This window comes from Callithrix jacchus, chromosome 17 (genome assembly GCF_049354715.1).
Source record: "Callithrix jacchus isolate 240 chromosome 17, calJac240_pri, whole genome shotgun sequence".
NCBI lineage: Eukaryota > Metazoa > Chordata > Mammalia > Primates > Cebidae > Callithrix > Callithrix jacchus.
The window spans coordinates 11,716,285-11,739,425 of NC_133518.1; the positions used below are offsets into that span (position 1 = coordinate 11,716,285).

Genomic DNA, 23,141 nt, shown 5'->3' on the forward strand with positions numbered 1-23,141 from the left:
GAAGAGTACATCAATTTTATTGAGGTCCCACAAACTCAATATTACCTGACTTCAGGTATTTTCTCTCTAAAGAAATAAGGGCATAAATATATTCTTCTTAAATATCTTAATTTAAAATGTTCCAATGTGGAAAACCATCTCTCTGCCTCTCTTTTTCTTCCTCTCTCTCTCACACACACACACTCTCTCTCTCTCACACACACACACACACACACTCTCTTACATACACACACTCTCTCTCTCACACACATACACACACTCTCACATACACACACTCTTTCTCTCTCTCACACACACACATTCTCTCTCTCTCTCTCAATACATGCCCACAAAGGCATATAATTCCATCAAAACAAGTCAAAATATTCACCCACCCACTGAATAATAGCCATTAGACGAACCTTATAAAGCAGTGGCAATTTTCCTAATTTCAGGAGTGCAATCCGATTTGTTACATTTTTCATTTTCCTAATCCTTTTTAAATCATCTGCCATTCCATAACTCACATCGATCACTTCAGCCTGAAAGAGGAGAAAAAAACAAAGAAAAATAATGTATTGGAGGAGGAATTGTAGTCAATTGTCCATCTAGCATAACAACATTATTCATAATAATTTGTAATGTTTAATATAGAATTAATTCTATCTCCTACCCTGTCCCAATTACCATAAACATGACCTTTCTATTTCAATCAAGGTACAACAATTCTTCTGGGCACTTGAGAAAATGTGTGAGTCATTTTTGCTTTGCCCTCTCTTGTCTAAAAATTTACAAACACAGTTCATTCTTCTAACAGACTACATTTGGAATATTTTACGTTCATGTCTCTGGAATATGAGCAATTTTATGAGACACTGGAAGATTAATTTCCTTAAGGTCCAACAGCAATTATATTATTCGCAGGCTTGAAAGAAAATTCAAAAGTTTTCTATTGCTATTTAAATGAAGTGCAATGTCCTCACTTGAATGGTCATCATGAACAGCTGCTCTTGATGACCACGATTTAAGACTGTGCAATAGCCAGCTTTGAATGAACAATACCTGAGCTGTGCAGAATACAACCTGTACAACCACATGTGCCAGTCGAGCAACCCAGGACTTTAGAAAATGGCCCCAAATTATCATCTTTGTCACATTTCCCACTATTTACCTACAGTTATCTTATATTTGACCTCACTGTTACTCATTTTTAAAAGTCCTCTTGTGTTAATGTAAAAACAAATCTCATGCCTTTCTGGAGATTCCAATAAAAACCTTCTCATGCAGTGAATCCTTTCCTTCTCCTTGAGAAGTACTGAACTGCAGATTCATATATTCCTATGAATCAAGATGATTGCTTTTAGCTTTACTTTCTGTAATATCTATTTATTGTTAAAGCAATAGTTGTTATGCTTTTCAGTGATTATATTATAAGGTAAATCTGCAATTTCAGATTATAGCATATATCCACAGAGAGGCTGATTTTAAAAAGTCAGTCATTGTAAATAATGAAAAAATGAAGATGGAGAATCCAGATCTGGAACTTGCCATCCTTCTCAATTGAAACTAATGCACTTCAACAAGTTTTATACATAGCATTTCCATAAAAGATTCATCTGAAGAAAGAGTATTGCTTCTATAGAAAATATGAATACCACCAAATGACTGGCAAATCTGTTAGAGAAAACATTTCTGATGTGAAATATTTCCTTAGCCATCACATTCATCTGTATCTGTAAAAAGTCTACAAATACACTTAAGTCCATTTCAAATGTTACCTACCTAATGAATTTTATTTCTCTGTTGCCCAAATATGGCCTCCCTCTACTTTGGCTACCAGAGTAATCTGTTTTTGCCTCTGTTAAGGCTCTCAAGAGACACGTCTGTCAGTTTCAGTTTCCGATACAGGGAAATTCCTGGATGAAGAGTCCATTACATACTCATGCTCACCCAGGTGTCCAGCATATGCTACAGACTCAGTAGCTCTTGAATCAAAATGATTATAGCTCATTCACTATCTCTGAAAAGTTAAGCTGTACTTTCAAATGGATTTGCCAGGGTAATGTAATTGTTAAAAAACCTTCTGTCAGAATGATTTTTCATTTTAATTTTATTCATATTAAAATATAATTAAATCAGTGCCTTTAATATAATTTTTTTAGTTTGCTGATACTATTACCATATAAATAACTGTTGATATATGATTTAAAAAGTCTGATTAAGTAAATGATCACATAATATTAATGATTACAGTATAAAAGTGAGAAAAACTTATATTTTCCATTTCATTTCTAAGCTACCTACTAATTATTTGTGATTCAGTGACAGTGCCTTATAATAAGGCTATTACTCAATTGGTTATGTAAATTAAAATCTTTTTTATATGTAGTAGAGATTAAGAAAAACCTTACTCGTTTGAGAAGATATAAATTAGTTTGTGTATACAGGCATACATCAGAGATATTGCAAGTTGATTTCCAGACTACCACAATATAGCAAATATTGCAATAAAGTGAGTCACACAAATGTTTGGATTTCCAATACATGTGATACTTATGTTCACACTATATTGTAGTCTAAGTGTGCAATAGCATTATGTCTAAAACAAAATATCCTACCTTAATTTAAAAATATTGATCTGAGTTTTCAGTACATTTTTTTTTTCTTTTTGCTAGAGAAAGACTTTTCCTCATGTTGGTGGCTGCTGACTGATCAGGGTCACAGTTGCTGAAGGTCAGTGTAGCTTTGATTTTTTTTTTGAAATAAGGCAACAGTGAAGTCTGCCACATCGACTGACTCTTCCGTTCATAAAATATATCTCATGACATGTGGCTTGATAGCATTTTACCCGAAGTAGAACTCCTTTAAAATTGGAGTCAATCCTCTGGAACCCTACTGCTGCTTTAATGGACTAAGTTTACGTAGTATTCTAAATCCTCTGTTGCCATTTCAACAATGTTCCTGGGAGTCGGGAAGACAGAGTCTAGGAGCAGATTCTACCTCAAGAAACCACTTTCTTTGTTCATCCAAAAGAAAAGACTCTTCATCCATCCAGGTTTGATCACAACATTACAACAATTCAGTGACATCTTCAGGTTCAACTTCAGATTCTAGTTTTCTTGCTATTTCTCCCACCTTTGCAGTTAACTCCTTAAAATCTTGAACCCCTCAAACTCAGCCATGAGGGTCAAAATCAATGTCTTTCAAACTCCCGTTGGTGCTGACATTTTGACCTCCTCTCATGAATCACAAATGTTCCCAATGACATCTAAAATGGTGTATCGTCTCCAGAATGTTTTCAATATACTTTCTCAGATTTATCAGAGGAATCACTATCTAGGGCAGCTACAATCTTACAAATATATTTCTTAAATAATAAGACTTTAATATTGAAATGACTCCATGATTTAAGGGTTACAGGATGGATGTTGTGTTAATAATCTTGAGAACAACATTATTCTCCGGTAGATCCCATCAGAGGTCTTGGGTGACCAGGTACATTGTCAAAGAACAATAATATTTTGAAAGAAATCTTGTTTTCTGAGCAGTAGGTCTCAACAGTGCAGTTGAATTTTTTTTTTTAATAATCCACGTGTAAACATATTTACTGTTATCCAGTCATTGTTGTTCCATTTCTAAAGCACTGCAGGGTAGACTTAGCATAATTATTAAGGGCCCTAGAATATTTAGAATAACAAGTGAGCACTGGCTTCAACTTCAAGGCACCAGCAGCATTAGATCCTAAGAAGAGTCAGCCTCACCTTTGAAGCCCGGCCTAGACTTCTTCTCTCTAGTGATGAATGTACTAGATAACATCTTCTTCCAACCTAAGGCTGTTTTGTCTACATGGAATATCTATTGTTTAGTGCAGCCACTTGCACTAATACCTTAGCCAGGTCTGATAGATAACTTGCTGCAGCTTGTATATTAGAACTTGCTGATTCACCTTGCACTTTTATGTCATAGAGATGGCTTCTTTTCTTAAACCTGATGAATCAGCCTCTGCTAGCTTCAAAGTTTTCTTCTGCAGCTTCCTCATCTCTTGCAGCTTTTCACAACTTAAAAGAGTTAGGGGCTTGCTGTGGATTAGGCTTCTGTGGCTTGCTTGATCTTCTATCCCGGTCACTCAAACTCTCTTCATATCAGCAGTAAGGCTGCTTTGCTCTCTAATTATTCATGTGTTCACTGGAGTAGCATTTTTAATTGCCTCCAGGGACTTTCTCAGCATTCACAACTTGGCTGTTTGGCACAAGAGACCTAGCTTTTGGCCCATCTTGGCTTTTGACCTGCCTTCCTTATTAAGCTTAATCATTTCTTTTTATTGAAAGTGAGAGACACGTAAGTCCTCCTTTCATGTGAACAACTAGAGTCCATTGTAGGATTCTTAATTGGTTTCATTTCAACATTGTTTTGTTTCAGGGAATACGGAGGCCCAGGAGAGGGAGGGAGAGGGAAAATGCTGGTGGGTAGAGCAGTCAGAACATGCATAATATTTATTGAATTAGTTTGCTGACTTATATGGGTACATTTCCTGGTACCTCAAAATAATAACAACGGAGAATGGTAACATCAAAGATCACAGATCACAGATAATGCCAGCACATACAACTATAATGAAAAATTTTGAAATGTTGTGAGAATTATCAAAATGTGACATAGAGTGTGAGCTGAGCACATGGTACTGTGAAAAGTGGCACCAATAGACTTGCTAAATGCAGGGTTGCCATGACCCACAATTTGTAAAAAACACAGTGTATGTGAAGCATGCCAAAGTGAAGCACAATAAATCCAGATATGTCTGTATATCAGAAAGGTATGACGGTTATGAAAATGCCAATTCTTCAAAAGACGTTTACATTATTGGCACATATCAATAGGCTGAGTCAACAATAACAATTTTGATTAAATAAGCTCTTCAACTCATCGTCTCTAAATAGTACATATTAATAAATCAAAGTGTTTTAGCATGTAAGAGAATTTTTAGTTTTCCCCACAAAAAATATTTCTCAATACAGACAACATTATATCAATTTATTTTGGCTTATGCAGTAAAAATCAATAATTACGTAAGTCTCAATGTTCTGATGGTTTTGCAGCCAATGATAAAAATGTATCCATTGCCTTTAAAGGAAGCCTTAAAACTAGATCCTTTCTGAAAGTCTTTTCTGTTTGCCTTTCAAGCAAACTGAACATCACAGCTGCAGGAAAACACATTAAATTTTTCTGAGGCACAAATCAATATACAACGATATGATAGAAGGCCAAGTCATTTCTCTCCACATACACTCGTCGCTACAATGAGCCTCTTCTTTCTGCATTTATTCAGTCACACTAGAAAATTGTTCACTCAGCTAGTTGGGGTACCATGTTTAACTTATAACCAAATACCAACGATTAAGACACATCTTACTGGTCTCTATGGGAAAGTCAAATGAACAGAAATCTAGGTACCTAAGCTATCCATTCTGTGCTTACCACTGTTTTTCTCATGAGGGTTTCCTTGGCACATAAGAGAGAGTAATTGAGAGGTACAACTTAGTTCCTTCTTGTTTTACAAATTGTTTTTAACCAGAGAGAAATATTTAAAAGTCTATATGTTAATTTTTAATTTAGATTCTATACATTCATTTTTGAACCAAGAACAAGGTGCTACAAACAACAGAAACAATTGAAAATGAAATAAAATATAATATTTCATGTTGAAAAAAGAATCAAAGCTTTGGGAAGACAACAGAGTGGTGGGCCACATACACATAGCTGTGACAAAGATCTCTGCACTTTAAAAAGTTAATTTTTAAAAGTGATACTCTGTACATCCGTGGTTCTACAGTTTTTAATTTAGTGCCACAGATCACAAACATTTTAAAATAAAATCATAGAAATCTCATTTTTCTCATACGGCTCCTCCGAAACCAAATCAGAGAGGTTGTCCTCTTCTTTTTAAGGGTGCCATAAAATGTTAAATAAATCAGTTAGACATAGGTGTTGTTTATCAACAGCATGCTGAAAGGGATCCTATGTTATAATAAAGAAATTTACTACTACACAGATCAAGCTTCAGACTTGTAGAAAAGATGTTGCAACTAAAACAAAGAAAAGATTTAATGAGCCCCCATTATGTGCTAGGAACACTAAACATAATCTATTTTCTTCAGATAGCAATCTTCTATTGTCATCATTTTATAGATGAGAAAAATGATGTTCAGAGAAGACAAAGAAACTGTCCAATTTATATGACTAGAATTCAAGGATGGTGCTAGATAGTTTCTTGTCAATTTCTAGAAGGTCTTTTCATTGGAAGGGACAATGGGCATCTGGCAGCCACTAGAGAAAGACTCTTGAGGGCTCCACTGAGCTAAATACAGCAAATCAACTTGTTGAGTAATATCTATTGTTAAAATTTCAGATTCTATGTCCCATTTAAGAACTATCAAACCAGAATCTCTGAGAAATGACTACCATAAAATATACCATAGACTGGATGGTTTAAACAACACAAATTTACTACCTGAGTTATGGAGGAATTCAGAATCCCAACTGGGATTCTGGCAATGGCTCTCTTCCTGGCTTGTGGACAATCAGCTTCTCACTATGTCCCCAAATGTTAAACACCACACACACACATACACACAGACACACACACAAGAAGAGTGAGAGAAGAGAGAACAAACTCTCTTGTGTCTCTTCGTACACAATTAGCCTTAATTACCTTCTTGTAGGGCTTATCTTCAAATAGAATCACACTGCAGGGTCTGGGCTCAATGGATGAATTTTGGAGAAGACACAAGTCAGTCCATAGAGGGGCCCTAGAATATATATTACTTAGGGACCCTAAAGTTCTCACTCTGCTCAGCGTAAGACTTTTATACTGGGAGAAACAAAGTTACTTAGAAGTTAATAAAAAATAACTTTAAACACAATGATTTCTGTTTCCAGAAGAGTACTCTATATTCATTGAGATATATATGACCTGTGTGAAAGAGAAATATTATGATTAATAAAGTAAATTAAATGAGAAATAAAAATATCTATCATCAGTGATAGAGAATAATTGCAGACATTAACTTTATACCTTTTACAGGAACAGGTAGGGTAAGATGATTCAATGATATTTTGTGTCAAATTGTTTAATACATGTGGCAATGGGAATAAAAGCATGCATTTCTATTTCACATTAATGAAAACTTTCATAAATGAAATATTCAATCTTTATTTAGAATTGTATTTATATTTATATTTTTTATTGCATTTTAGGTTTTGGGGTACATGTGAAGAACATGCAAGATAGTTGCATAGGTACACACATGGCAGTGTGATTTGCTGCCTTCCTCCCCTTCACCTATATCTGGCATTTCTCCCCATGCTATCTCTCCCCAACTCCCCACCCCTCACTATCCCTCCTAAAATTTTATTTTATAAAGAAATACTTTTTTAGGTAGTAAAAAAATTTGGGAGAAAATAAAGTATAATGCCAAGAAAAAAAGTCTGCCTTATTAATAAAGAAAACATAAAAACTTTTCAAACTGATCGAGCTCAACTTGCTCATATATGCACACACACACACACACACAAGCAGGAACAGCTGTTTCCAAACTAGACAAATTACTAATTCTTATTCAGTTGTGCTCCCTAAATGTCAGTAATCATGCTAGATAGAAACATTGACTCTGGACCAAAATTAGTGATATCACAAAGGTAATTTGGATAGAAAGGTATAATTCTGTTTGATACAATGGCTCTATATACCTTATGTCAGATAGCTATAGTCTCCATTGAAAATGAAATATCTATATTTTTTGGTAATAAAACAACTAGGTTTCTGGTGGACTATGATTAGGTAAATATCATATGATAATACTGTATAGATATATATTTAAGTACATATGTGCGATATGCAGATAAAGACACATAGGGACCCTTCATACATTCACACAGTGGCCACAGCGATCTTTCTGTTCTGAGCACCAAGCACAGTTATTGGCACACAGTAGGAACTACATAAAATAAGTGAATGAATGAATGAATGAACATGTGAATATATTCAGACAGAGAAGTTAATGCTTAAAAAGAAGAATCATAAATCACTTACTGAGGAGAGAGAGATTTGTATTTGGAGCGTAGAGTGAGACAAAATGTGTTGAAATTGGCTAGGGATTCCCTAGAAGATGGTGCAAAAAATAAATAAATAATAAATACATAAACTTGTTTTCAGTTATTGAAAGCTCCAGAACCATCACCACCAAAAACAAATATTTGTATTGAGTACATTCTACGTACCCAGCACTGTTAGAAATATTACGTCTTCATTATCATCCTTAACCATGACAACAGTTCAAAGAGAAGAGATAAGTTACTAGAATCACCCCTTTCTGACAAATGAAGAAATCAAGGCAAGGAGATGTTAAGTAACATTTTAACAGTCACAGAGCTAGTAAATCGTACAGCAGTAATCAAAGATAAGCAGCCTGACTCTAGAATCCAGACTCATTCTCATCTAATTTGTCATAGCAATGTTATCGATTCTTTCTTTGTCAAAGAGAAAGTAGGCATGGTAGAGAAGGCAATCGAAAGTAAATGGAAAGACAGTGACCCTTTGAGGATTAGGCAGATGGTACAAAGCTGATTCTATAAAAACTTAGCAGTCACCCCATAGGTTATTTAATGAACTTTTCGGGATCTCAGTGTCCTCATTAGTGAGATGAAGGTTTTGAGATAGAACAATGAATACATCACGGGGACCCAACGTGGATGATGATAAAAATCAAAATTCTTATATGGCCTTTTACGCCCTGCATGATCCTCCCTTCATACTGCCCCATGACTTCAGCTATTCTACCAGGGCTGGCCTCAGAGGTTTGTGAACTGTGCAGTTGCACAAGGGTTGTGCTTCAAAAGGCTCCCTGCTTGTTTTAATGCTCTGCTGTCATCATCTTGACATTCTTAATAATTTCCGATCAAGGCATTCTGCGTTTTCATTTTACATTGAGTCCACAAATTATGTCGCTGGTCCTGCTATTACTCTCCACCTTCTCCCTGGAGCAACTACAGCAGCTGGCTGGAGTTGCACATGTCCGATAGGGTCTTAGCTTTAGCTGTTCTTTCTTATTAGAAATACACATTTTTTGCAGATTCATTTGACTCAGTATTTGGCCATTTTCAGGTCTTGTTTCAGATTTCATCTATCATATTATGCCAACTATAAGCACCCTCTTCAATACTCCAATCACCCCACCCTAAAACAGCACCATCACTTTGCTTTACTGTGCTTTTATCTTTCCATAGCATGCTTCAATGTCTAACTAAATAATTAGCTAAATACATTTATTTGTGTGTAATATGTATGTGTGTGTGTGTGTGTGAGAGAGAGAGAGAGAGAGAGAGAGATTTACTTTTTTCTTACGCTGATTGTCTCTTTTTTATACGATGTTTACATTTCACTAGAGCTGAGGATCTTTGTTCCCCTCACTAATTTATCGTAAGCATTTAAGAGTGTGCAGTCAATAGTAAATAAAAACCAGTTAAATGATTAGTGGCTTTAACAGTTTATGTAAGGATAAAACAGTGTGTCTAAAAGAAACAATGTCTAATACATTACATGGTCAAAGCAAAGCATGGAATTACCAGGTAAGAAATTATTTATGGAACTACCAGCTAGGAAATTTTACACCTCAAATGTTCACCCTCCTCATCCCCTGTAACTCTTGAGACCACAAGAGTTCTGGCAAAGGCAAAAAAGATCATTTTTACATTCATTCCAATAGAAGTAAAAATGTGAGACTTTTAGGATAGTCATACTTTTCTCTTGCTTTCTCCTAATATCATCAGCAGTAAAGATTTTTAAAGACATCACCGAGTGGGCTATATGTGTGCTCTAGGAGCACACAACTTTTGTAAAATTGCATTCCTATTTATACAGGAACGGAGCAGAAGCAATGGAAGAGTAACTAAAAGAAAAGCAGAATTATCATTTCCTACAATCAATTAAAGAAAATAAATGAAACAAGAATTAAAAGTAACTAGGTCAGGAAAATGTCCCTGGTACCTGTGGGTGGCTAGAGCTCCACACACTGGGGAACATTCCAGTGCCATGTTTCTTCTCCAACTTGAGGTAGCAAAAATTATTCATGCTTATGAAATGATTAATGCATTGAAGCCTTTCAGACTTGACATTTTCAACCAAATCAATCACTCTGAGCCCTTCTAGTTCTCTAAGAGAGACTCCGAATGTGCAAAATGTTTGAAAAGCCTGCTTTGACTAAAACAGTAATTTTCTACTCAAGTTCAGAAATGATAAACCCAAGCATCTCTGATAATGACAAAGCACAACACTAGCATGAGGATTGCTCATCTAAAAACAAGTTTCTGCTTTCAAAATTTACTACTATCATATATAATCTAGCTTTGAATCCACTTCAAAGTGCTTATGATTATTAAAAACTTGTCAAACACAGTGATCACCCATGTTTACCGTGTTTCTTTCTAAAAATCGTTAGTATCTTAGTTTTATAAAGATTTTTAAATTCAAAGATTGCTCAAATTATATTACTATTTCCTTTTCAAGGTCACTCAAGGGCTTTCCATCATGGCCATTATCATGGAGATCACAATGCACTGGAGCATGAAAACCAACATTGCCCTCCCCAACTCCCGTGGCAGACATAAGTAAGCAATCATCACCTATTCAAACTCCTCAAAATAGTGTTCCAGTTAATCAAGACCAATTAGACAGGGGTTGGCATAAGCAGGAGAGATATTTAAAATATTAAGTAACTAGTACAGTATGAGTTCTAATTGGTTAAAATGGACTTCCAATCAATTAGAAGGGACATTAGCTAGTGGATGAGACTGGGGCATCCCTGCTGAACTCAGGAAGCATGAGCTACACCGTCAATTTTGCTGTCTTTGTGGTAAAGAACCAGATAAAGGGTCACCTTCTCAATTTTATCACTTCTTCTTTACTGAAATATGTACACTTGCTTCAAAGAAAATATTTGCTACAGTGATATACTAAACACAGTGCTTAATGACACAGTGACTAAGCTTCAACAGCAGAACTAACAAAGATAAACCAGGGTTGCTACTTGCCTAGGCATACAGTAATTGTTTAATACATTTGCAAGATGTCTTCAGCTTTATAATCTAACACATAATGCATATTCAAACGACAAAAAAATGTTAAAATTATTGTAGCAGAAATTTAGCCAAAACGAAACAGTTTTGTCAGGATTCCATTTCCGTATTTTAAATCTATACTCTCCAAAGTCAATAGACAAAATAATGCCAGTTGAAGCTAACATTTCAGGCTAGACTTCAAAACTGTAGAGTGTCAGAAAGAAATGTAAAACTTTAAAAATTTTCCAGAAGTTGATAAATTGTACCTTAGAGATTATATAGCTGTTCATTTGTATTATTTGGTCAACATTTACAAAAAAAACATAACTGGCCATGCTGTCTTTCCTTTTAGCTATTTAAATTATAGAGAGCTATTTTAAAAGCTAAAAATGTATCTTTTAAAAAAGATATTATGAAAAATATATAGAGAAGTAGGAGAAAGAAACAGGAGAAAATAGAATTATGGAAGTCCAAGCAAGAGAGTATTAAAGAGATAATTATTTCACTTTCCAGCAATATATGTCACACTGTATTCTGGTTTCTGAAGACAGGGAGGAAATGAGTTGCAAAAGGTCCCTTTCACACTGCTTACTATCTCCTGCTGAGATGCTGAATTAAAAAAAAGTAAACAAAGATATCAACAGTTCAGAAAACTTTCAATTGTGACATACTCCAAAGACAATAAAACAGAGGTAATGTAATAAAGGGTGATGAGTAATGACTTTAATAAGGGAAGTCAGAGAAGACATTGCTAAGGAGATCACATCCACATAATAAGCCATGCACACACCAGGGGAATAACTGCTTTTTGTTTGTTTTTTATTGAGACAGAGTCTCACCCCAATGCCCAGGCTGGAGTGCAGTGGCATAATCTCAGCTCACTGCACCTCCTGGTTCAAACAATTCTCCTGCCTCAGCCTCCTGAGTAGCTGGGATTACAAGCCCACACCACCACACCCAGAAAATTTTTGTATTTTTTAGTAGAGATGGGGTTTCACCATGTTGTTCAGGCTGGTCTCGAACTCCTGACCTCGTGATTCAACTGCTTTGGGCCCCCCAAAGTACTGGGATTACAGGCGTGAGCCACTGCTGGGAATAACTAGGCAGCAGTAAGTACACAGCCCTTAAAAGAATGAGGAAGTGTACCAAATGAAACAGAGATGTCACACATACTGAGGAATTAAACATGACTAGTGAATCTTGAAATAAGAAGTTACTCATTTTTTATAGGGATGAGGTCAGATAAGGATAAAATTTCAGAAAATCTACCAATGAAAGAAAGAACAACAGTTAGGTGCTAAACCTGAGCTAATATATAGCTCAGCAAGGTGACAGTATCTTGGTTGGTCGGTCAACATTTATCAAAAAGAAGACTTAGTGTTCATAGACTAAAACTATTTGACCCATTTGCTTGAGAAATCCTAGGGGGAAAAAAGGGTATACAGAAAATTTTGAGTGGCTACTGTGGACCTAGATAAAAGAGGTAGGAGACTTCAAGTGGCCACTGAGCGCACTGTCACTTTCTACCCAATGGCAGTGTTCTGGGTTATGTCCATTTCACCTTAATACTGTGGTCATGCTGGGTAATTGGCAATCCAGTCTATTGTTTCTGGCTGAATGCTGGTAATACGGTTCTTGGGGTCAAAAAAAAAGTCCCGATGTGCAGCATTTGCAAATTTGTATGGGTTAAAGATTTTCTATGACATTGCTTCCTGAGGAATTGTGGGGGAGATCATGAGAATTGGGAAAGCTGCAAAAAAATCAGCTCGTTAGCTGAAATCAACTGGTTTGTTCTGGTGTGTGTGTGTGTGTGTGTGTGTGTGTGTGTGTGTGTCCTACTAAAGTGGCAGAACAAAACACTAGTAGAGGTTTAGGCGGTGGTTGAAAACAGAAAATAGGTATGCATTAGAGACAGGGGTTAAAGCGTTGGTCCAAGGGAAGTCTCGCTAAAAGTAGGTAACAGCAAGAAAGAGATAAGGGCAAAGGTGGTTCATAGGAAAGTCCAGCTATTAGAAAATTGCGCATAGGGTGTGTGTGTTTGTGTGTGTGTGTTTTGTGAAAAGGATTAAACCACACAGAGGTGTTATGGAATGATATAAGCAGATAATAAAATCAATATTTAACCATTCATGTTCTCTGTTCAAGACATTTTACTAAGCAGCTTGAATCAACTGTTTTAGTCTATCTACAGAACATTAATATTTGGGAGATATTTTTATAGATGAGGAAACTGGAGCTTAGATATTTAAATAATTTGCTAGTTATTATAGTAATATCAAGCCAAACAATTTTAAATGCCAGTTTCTCTTATTATGTTGCCAGCTGCCTGCAGCAGGGTCCAAGGCTTCCTTATTTACCACTGTGTCCCCTGTGGTTGGTGGATAAAAGGTACTCAGAATGTATTTGCTGAAAGTTGAATGTTTCTTGTTATATTAGTGAGACCCAGCTGGCTACATTCTGTATTATTCAGTTAATCTTTTAGTATCAAATTAAAATATAAGGAATAACAAATTAATAATCACAGGGCACTTTATTTAATAAATGATACTCAACTTATTAAGGTAAGTGCATTGAAGGAGTTGCAAATTCATTCCAGAGAATTCTTACTGGAGACCATGAAACTAATATGACAGCATTTCCTGGATTAGTCTGCTGAAACAGTGCATAAACCTAAGAACCATCTTTTCCGCAGATCTCTCTGGTTCTGGAAAGACTGAATTTGCAGCATCTGCTGAAATGAGGTAAGTCGTACTTGTAAACAACGTATTTAAATACTGGCATTTTATATAAATTAAGAGATAAATCTGCTAAGAAAACTACATTATCATTTAACTTTGCAAGTAGTATGCCTAAATCAAATCAGAAATAAAAATGAAAACACTGAAATTTTCTGTCAAATACTGATTACGGTGACTAAAAATATTTAGAAATAACTTTTAGTCATATTACTAAAATACTAAAAATGACTAAATAACTTTAGTCAGCATTGTATCCAAATACTTTCTTACTAAAAATGCCACATGTGTTATAATGAAGTGGAGAAAGCAGTCCACTGCTCTTTAACCACTTGGTTGAATTCAGCTACCTTTTGTTTTCAAACTTTGATTTCATAAAATAGGCTTTTGTTCTCTTTCATAGGTAGACAATGTAACCTCTCCAACAAATATGTAACTATGCACAATATATTGTGTTAGATTACATTTTTTGTAAATGTTCCTGTCTAAATTTTAACACAGGGAAAATATATATTCTCTTAAATATGTAGAAACTACCCTCATGTTTATTATTCTCAATTATGGGCTGGGTGTGGTGGCTCACACTTGTCATTCCAGCACTTTGAGAGGCCAAGGCTGGCTGATCCCCTGAGGTCAGGAGTTCCAGACCAGCCTAGCCAACATGTTGAAACTCCATCCCTACTAAAAATACAAAAATTGGCTGGGCATGGTGGTACATGCCTGTGGTTCCAGCTACTGGGGAGGCTGAGTTAGGAGAACTGCTTGAAGCAGGGAGACAGAGATTATCATGAGCCAACATTGCACCACTGCGCTCCAGCCTGGGCAAAACAGCAAGACTCCATGTCAAATAATAATAATAATTTTTAAATGAAATAAGCAATTATGGAATTGCTTTATTAACTTAGTTAACAGAGTTCATGAAATGAGAAACAGAAGGTCACATTGGGCCAAGGGACTTTATGCAGAATTTTTAAAAATTAACAACAGGTATATACAGCTGTGTTCACAGTCATTTATCTCACACTTGTGCACTGTTGCCAAAAGATGGATTTTACAAGAGGAAAATAAGGGAGACTGATAATATGCAAAGCCACTCTCATCATTAAAAAACTTTGAAGCTCACATTTCTGTTTTGGTTCATCTTACCATTCAGAAAACAAATTTAAGTACTACAATTCCATTCCACTTTCCTAGTTCTCTGATATTGTCATTTATAACAGCAATCATTCAGAGCCAAATGCATATAGCTCTGTCTTTTGCCATAACACTGATAAGTTTGGTTTTGTTTGAAAATATTCAACATTAAAGAGAAAGACAAAGTTTTTCCAGCCATGATAAAATAGGCATCTGATTGTAGGTTATCCAAAGATTCCATGCAGTGGTTACATTTTTTCTCTTCAAAACTTTCTGACAAAATATTTGATACAGTGTTCAGATTTTATACATTAAGGTACTGTATATTGATATTTTACACATAAAGACAAGAAATGCTTTTCAGGCCCAACTCAACATGATTTATCATTCTGCATTCAAGAATAAAACATGTCATTTGTAATTTTTTTGAGCTTTCAGTTTTAGTTAAAGATACGATCAAGGAATTATGTACATTTTATTTTTAATCATAATGGCCTAGGCATTTTCTTCCCCAATAACTCATATTTGTCATTTTAAACAGAAGACAGGAATGTTATATTTAGATAATGCAGTAAGTATAATAAAAGTTTGTATTTTCAAATCTTGACATATTGTTCTGGTGTTCTGGTAGTTTCGTAATTTCTCCTGTTAACATGTGTCTACTTTCTATAGGATAATAATAGGTAAAATTGATAGAGTGCTAAGTGTCAGGCACTTTACATAGTTCATGTCATTTCTTCCCCACAAAAGCCATTAAAGTTGCTGTTACTATTCCCCTTATATAGATGAGAACACTGAGTCCTAGAGTATGACCTGACACCTCACATTTGTGCAGCTATTAAGGAGGGATGCTAATCTGGGCTGTTGAACTCAGCTCTCTTCAGAATAGGGTAGTGATACATATTTTCATAATAATATAGTTCTGCACAGTTAGTGAGTTGTTGAAAATAGTTTCTCTATAAAACTGCATTATTTGGCTTATCTTTCAGATAAAAAAATAAAACTTTACAGAAGGAAAGATACAAAATCCATAAAATGTATAGAAATAAGGAAAATCCCCTGCTCAGTAACAACATGGCAGAATCAATCTGACCAATGTATGGCAAATATTAAAACATGATTTGCTTTTCTGCAATCTGCCAGGGTTTCACAAAGGGACAAAAGAAATAATTGCATACAAATTGCATAAAAGCCATATGTTCTATTTATAAAATTGACTAGACATTTTCAGCACTTACTACCAATGTTTTTAACCCTGAGATAATATTATAGTTGATATTTACCTTTTAATAAAAATATAAATCACTGTTTATTCCCTGAAGCTAACCTTACGCATGCTAAATTATTTATGTATCCATTTTAATATGTATTTTGTATCTGACAGGACAACTCTCCTTAGGACCCTTTTACTGACCCACCTGTCATTATGATGGGGTAAACAATGTCACCTTCCTAGTGCAGGATGAATTACAAAGAAGTTGTAAAGTACACCATCCATCATGCTGGCACTAAGTAGGTTTTTGAAGTAGATCTCAGACATCAGAAATGCTGTTTAGACGGTTACCAGAAAGCACAAATTGGAAGCTTATACAAAACGGTCATATGATGAATGGACATGACAGCTCTTCAAAGAAAAGGAGCACTCCTCTTCTACAAATAACCTTGTCAAAAGCAAAAAGTTGTGGGAAGCTTTGCTGGCAGTCAGACTAGAATAATTTAAGAACTTGTTAATGGTCTTGCCAGATAGAAATGCATGCAAATAGAATGTACTCAAAATCAAAAAGGAAGTATGCCTGAATCTTTAGCAGCAACCACTCAAGCTTGATTTGAATTGGGGAATGATTTAAAGATATACAGAAAATTCACCAGCACCTTATCTATTAGAATATGTGAGTTTCAATAATATATCTAACACAGGCATATAAAATATGTGCAGGTATTCTTTTTTTATTGCATTTTAGGTTTTAAGGTACATGTGCAGAACATGCAAGATAGTTGTATAGGTACACACGTGGCAGTGTGATTTGCTGCCTTCCTCCCCTTCACCCACATTTGGCATGGGGAAAAATGTGCAGGTATTCTATATGCATATATAATAGTCACCTAGAAGCTGCTTTTGAAAACTGTAATACTGATATTGGCTGTTTCTTTGTCGTAAATAGCTTTTGTTATTTTGAGATACGTTCCATCAATACCGAGTTTATTGAGGGTTTTTAGCATAAAGGGCTGTTGAATTTTGTCAAAGGCCTTCTCTGCGTCAATTGAGATAATCATGTGGTTTTTGTTTTTGGTTCTGCTTATGTGGTGAATTATGTTTATAGACTTGCATATGTTTTGAACCAGCCTTGCATCCCCAGGATGAATCCTACTTGATCATGGTGGATAAACTTTTTGATGTGCTGTTGCAATCGGCTTGCCAGTATTTTATTGAAGATTCTTGCATCTATGTTCACCATGGATATTGGCCTGAAGTTTTCTTTTCTTTTTGAGTCTCTGCCGGGTTTTGGTATCAGCATGATGTTGGTCTCATAAAATGATTTGGGAAGGATTCCCTCTTTTTGGATTATTTGGAATAGTTTCAGGAGGAATGGTAACAGCTCCTCTTTGTGTGTCTGGTAGAATTCGGCTGTGAACCCATCTGGACCTGGAACCAACCCAAATGCCCATTGATGATAGACAGGACTGGGAAAATGTGGCACATATACACCATGGAATATTATGCAACAATCAAAAATGATGAGTTTGTGTCCTTTGTAGCGACATGGATGCATCTGGAGAATATCATTCTCAGCAAACTGACACAAGAACAGAAAATGAAATACCACATGTTCTCACTCATAGGCTGGTGATGAACAAAGAGAACACATGGACACAGGGAGGGGAACACTATATACTGGGGCCTGTTGTGGGTAATAGGGGAGGGACAGTGGCAGGGGGGAGTTGGGGAGAGATAGCATGGAGAGAAATGCCAGATGTGGTGAAGGGGAGGAAGGCAGCAAATCACACTGCCATGTGTGTACCTATGCAACTATCTTGCATGTTCTGCACATGTACCCCAAAACCTAAAGTGCAATAAAAAAATTATAACACTGATAATGAGGTTTAAAGAATGAATATCAATAGCACATGCTTTCTTGATATAGATATTTAAATTAATATGTATTTAGTTTAATAGATTTGCATTAATACAATTTTAAAATAGTGTCTATCTAATTTGCATAATTGATTTATCAAATTATGTTCTTCAAATACAAGGTGTTAGTTTCATCCATATTGCATTTTGGTCCCTTTAACAATTTCCTTTCTTTAGGCTTAATATTTTAAGCATGAAGTGTGTTTCTATATCTACAGTTAACTGTATTTTCTCCCTTTTAACAGCTGCTTTTTAACAGCACTTTTTTTTAACTCTTCTTTAATTTCAAAAATATGCAGTTTTAATACACTTACATGGTGGGAGGATACTAAACAAGGATTTAGAACTATGGAGATTTGGACAACACAAATATGTAGCAGAGGTAGATTTTATTTTGTGTAACAAAGGGAAATTTGAAAACTTATAACTGTTAAGTTAATCATGTAGAAAACTCTCAGATATTTGGTTACACAAAAACATTTAAAAAAAATCCCACCCAGTTCCTTTAACAAAATAATAAAGACAATTAACTTTGTAAAAAATAATTGAGCCCTCTTTGCCCCCTATTTTTCTTGAGTTTTCATTTTTAAATTGGCTCTTTCAACATAATGTCAAATCCTTAGAAACAGGCATGCATTGTCTTAACTGTAAAAGATAGAGACACAAAAGTGTTACTGAACCGTACCTTTTCCCAGTTGTCCCAAATGTTATAATAGAAATTGTCCTACAACATGCCCAGAAAAACAACAAAAAAGACAATTGTGATAGACACGTAAATACACATATTAGTTTGAAAGTAAAAATATACAAAAAAGAGCCTGCATGGCCAAGACAATCATAAGCAACAAGAACAAAGCTAGAGGCATCACACTACCTGACTTCAAACTGTAACTACAAGGATACAGTAACCAAAACAGCATGGTAATGGTACCAAAACAGATATATAGAGCAATGAAACAGAACAGAGGCCTCAGAAATACCACCACACATCTACAACCATCTGATCGTTGACAAACCTGACAAAAACAAGCAATGGGAAAATGATTCCCTATTTAATAAATGGTGTTGGGAAAGCTGAAATAGTATCCCGTCCTTACACCTTACACAAAAATTAACTCAAGATGGATTAAAGACTTAAACGTAAGACCTAAAACCATAAAAACCCTAGAAGAAAACACCAAGAGTGATGTCAACAAAAGTCAAAATTGACAAATGGGATCTAATTAAACTTAAGAGCTTACGCACGGCAAAAGAAACTATCATCAGAGTGAATAGGCAGCCTACACAATGGGAGAAAAGTTTTATAATCTATCCATCTGGCAAAGGGCTAATATCCAGAATCTACAAAGAACTTAAACAAATTTACAAGAAAAAAAGAAAAAAACAACCCCATCAAAAAAGTGGGTCACAGAGATGAACAAACACTTCTCAAAGGGAGACATTTACGCAGCCAACAGACAGATGAAAAAATGGTCATTGTCACTGGTCATTAGAGAAATGCAAATCAAAACCACAATGAGATACCATCTCACACCAGTTAGATTGGCATTAATTAAAAAAAAAGAAAACAAGAAACAACAGATGCTGGAGAGGATATAGAAAAATACGAATGCTTTTATACTACTGGTGGGAGGTTTCACACTACTGGTGAGGTCTTTTGTGTTGCTTTTCTGGGCATGTTGTAAGACAGTGTGGCAATTCCTCAAGGATCTGTAACTAGAAATACTATACAACCCAGCAATCTAATTACTGGGTATATACCCAAAAAGTTATAAATCACTCTACTATAAAGACACAGGCATACACATGTTTATTGCAGCACTGTTCACAATAGCAAAGACTTTGAACCAACCCAAATGCCCATCAATGATAGACTGGACAAAGAAAATGTGGCACATATACACCATGGAATACTATGCAGCCATAAAAAAGGATGAGTTCATGTCCTTTGTAGGGACATGGATGAAGCTGGAAACCATCCTTCTCAGCAAACTGACACAAGAACAGAAAACCAAACACCACCTGTTCTCACTCATAGGTGGGAGTTGAATGATGAGAACACAGGGACACAAGAAGGGGAATATCACACACCAGGGCCTGTAGAGGGAAGGAGCACTGGGGTAGTAATAACATTAGGAAAAATACCTAATGTAGATGACGGGTTGATGGGTGCAGCAAAACACCATAGCACATGTATACTTGTATAACAAACTTGCATGTTCTGCACATGTACTCCAGAACTTAAACTATAATTTAAAATTAATTAATTAAAAAGGAAGTTAAAATATATTGTGTTTAAGTAAACTGGTGTATTCACTGAACTCAAACATGTTTTGTGCCCTTCTTGTCAAGAAAAAGAAACAGGAAAAGAAAAAAATAAAAATGGGGGAAAGAACCACATATATTTGGATAAGAAAACAACTGTTTCATTTAAAGGGATCTAAAAAGACTGCTACCAAACATCTTAAACACATAACCAAAATGCTGAGAATAAAACTCATCCTTCCCTATAACTTACGATTATAAATGGCAGAGGGGCTGGGGGTAGAGAATACTATCGACAATCTTAGAATTCCGATTTCTAGTTTCTAGGCCCTGATGATCGGAATTCGTCAAGGAAATAGAAATGGTGTTCAAGTAAAATTTATGGAGGCTAACTTAACCTCCACAAACAATGGCTGCTGAATTTGAAAAAAGATATTAAAATACTTCAGGTCTGAATTTATTTTAATTTTAATCACATCATAATTATAGGGTCCTTATAAACTAATCAATCTGTGGCTGCTTGGAATTTGGTGTGGTCTAAAAATATCTTAAAGACAGGGAATGGGATTAGTTCTTAAAAGTAAGATTAGTTCTTAATTTTAAGAACTGATCCCTAAAGCATTGGTAAGAAGTTTGAAACTAAAGAATTTTGCAGATGCACCTTTTTATGTCTTAAAATAGGAAACCTCTACATATTAGTAACATTACATATTTTAAACTAAAAACTTATTTTACATTAAAAATGAGATTACATTCAGTTGTGTGACGGAGTCTAACAATGGACACTAAACAGCCAAACATTTATGACTCCTGCACACTGCTTGAACGCAGGACACTTGCAGGTGAGGCTATCAAAATAAAGCGTGAACAATATTTACATGTCCATCCTACAGCATCATCTGTTAGAATAAAGGGGTTGATTAACATTTTTGTGATTCAGCCATGTCTTTTATAAAACATAAAAATCAAACATACAATTACATATAATACTCTGTGTCCAACATCTGCACAAATATCGTGGGAAACGAAATTTGCCCACTATTGGAAATCTAGGGCCAAACAGATTCTTCCAAAAGATATTTTCCTTGACTTTCTTTCCTCTATCATCCACCACCTCCCTGATTAGGAGGGTTTGTCAGTAAGTATGAATCAGAAATCAGAAGTATGCAATATCTGTTAATATCTTTTTTTCTTTTCTCTTCTTCTTTTTTTTTTCTTTGTTTGAGAAAGAGTTTTACTCTTGTTGCCCAGGCTGGAGTGCAATGGCATAATTTCGACTCACTGCAACCTCCACCTCCAGAACTCAAGCAATTCTCCTGCCTCAGCCTCCAGAGTAGCTGGGAATACAGGCACCCGCCACCAGGCCTGGCTAAATTTTTGTATTTTTTTAGTAGAGACAGAGTTTTACCATGTTGGTCAGTCTCATCTTGAAATCCTAACCTCAGGCCATCCACCCATCTTGGCCTCCCAAAGTACTGGGACTACAGGCGTGAGCCACCACGCCTGGCCAATATCCCTTTTAAACCAAGGTAAATAGATTGTCATTGAAGGGTTCCTCTCCCATCTCTCCCTTATTATGCATAAAGTCCCAAGTATAAAAGAGTAGTCATCAAAATTTAATTTACCTGATCCCATGAATCTCCCCATTATACAGTAAGACCAATCAATATATGCTCCCATAAGGGACTTTGGGACGTTTCACTGTGATAGGATCTCTCTTGGTCTGTATGGAAACTGGACAATATGAAAGTGCAGGGGCATTGAGGGAGGTGTTTTTGTTTATGAACCTATATCTAAGAAATTATTTTATGTAAATTAATTGATTTAATCTTATTCTCCCTTCAATCCACTGGGCCCAACGGGTCACCACAGAGGGCCATGCGAACAGGAATGCAAGCTGTAGTTTCATGACCTTTGCATATCTCCTCCTTCAAGAGTAGTCAGTGTCCACCAGAGGAAACTGAAAAGCAAGGAGATGGGGAAGATTCCAAGGATCCTCTCAAACTCCTGGTGCTTTTGTAATTGTTCTGTGTTTTAGACATGCTTTTGTTTAGGGGAAGAAATGACCTGAGCCAACTGGGATAAAGAAGAGGTTGAAAATGCATGTGCCTTAGGCAGCTAGGAACGCTAGAGAAAATATCGGGGTAATTTTTAGAATTTTGGCTTAAGGCCAAAGTTTCTGAATCAAGGAAAGAGTGACGGTTGCCTAACTCTATTTTTACTAATATATAGGTGTGTTACCATTACTACCTACCAGAAATAGTATAATATTAAGCAAATCAAATTATAGGAGTCCTACACTAGAAAATATGGCAGACATTTAATATTATATTAAAGTTTAATTAATGGTAAGACTTTTCAAGGTGGAAATAGTTATATGCAGCTCTTTGGCTAAAAGTCAAAGTATGATACATACAGAATAGATACAATGTCAGACTTCCAGGAATTCTGTCTCTCCCTCCCACTCCCTCAAAATATATTAGGAACAAGCATTTGCTATTATTATCTCAAGTATTTACGCAAAGTAATTTTAAATTATTTAAAATTCCATATGTTAATCATAGTTCATAATAAGTTAGATTCTCAAACATTTGTGCATTAACAATAGTCAGAAACATAACTTTATTTCATTGATATTAAACGAGGCAATCCACAGCTTGATTTGAAAAAATAAACTAAGTGTATTTATTAAAATTGTTTTTTACATAGAGTTAGAAAGGTTGCCCATATCAAGGAAACTGCTGACCAACTGCAGGTCATTATATCTAACTTGTATATTGTTC

General features: G+C 35.5%; 1 protein-coding gene across 14 annotated transcripts in view; it reads right to left on the reverse strand.

Annotated features, from left to right (window-relative positions):
- NAALADL2 (N-acetylated alpha-linked acidic dipeptidase like 2) overlaps positions 1-23,141 on the reverse strand; it is a 1,449,120-nt gene that overhangs the window by 571,223 nt on the left and 854,756 nt on the right. For all 14 annotated transcript variants that reach the window (XM_054246909.2, XM_054246903.2, XM_054246907.2 and 11 more), the window contains one exon: positions 402-521. In XM_054246909.2, the coding sequence (XP_054102884.1) occupies positions 402-521 (120 nt within the window). The remainder of the gene's footprint in view (positions 1-401; positions 522-23,141) is intronic.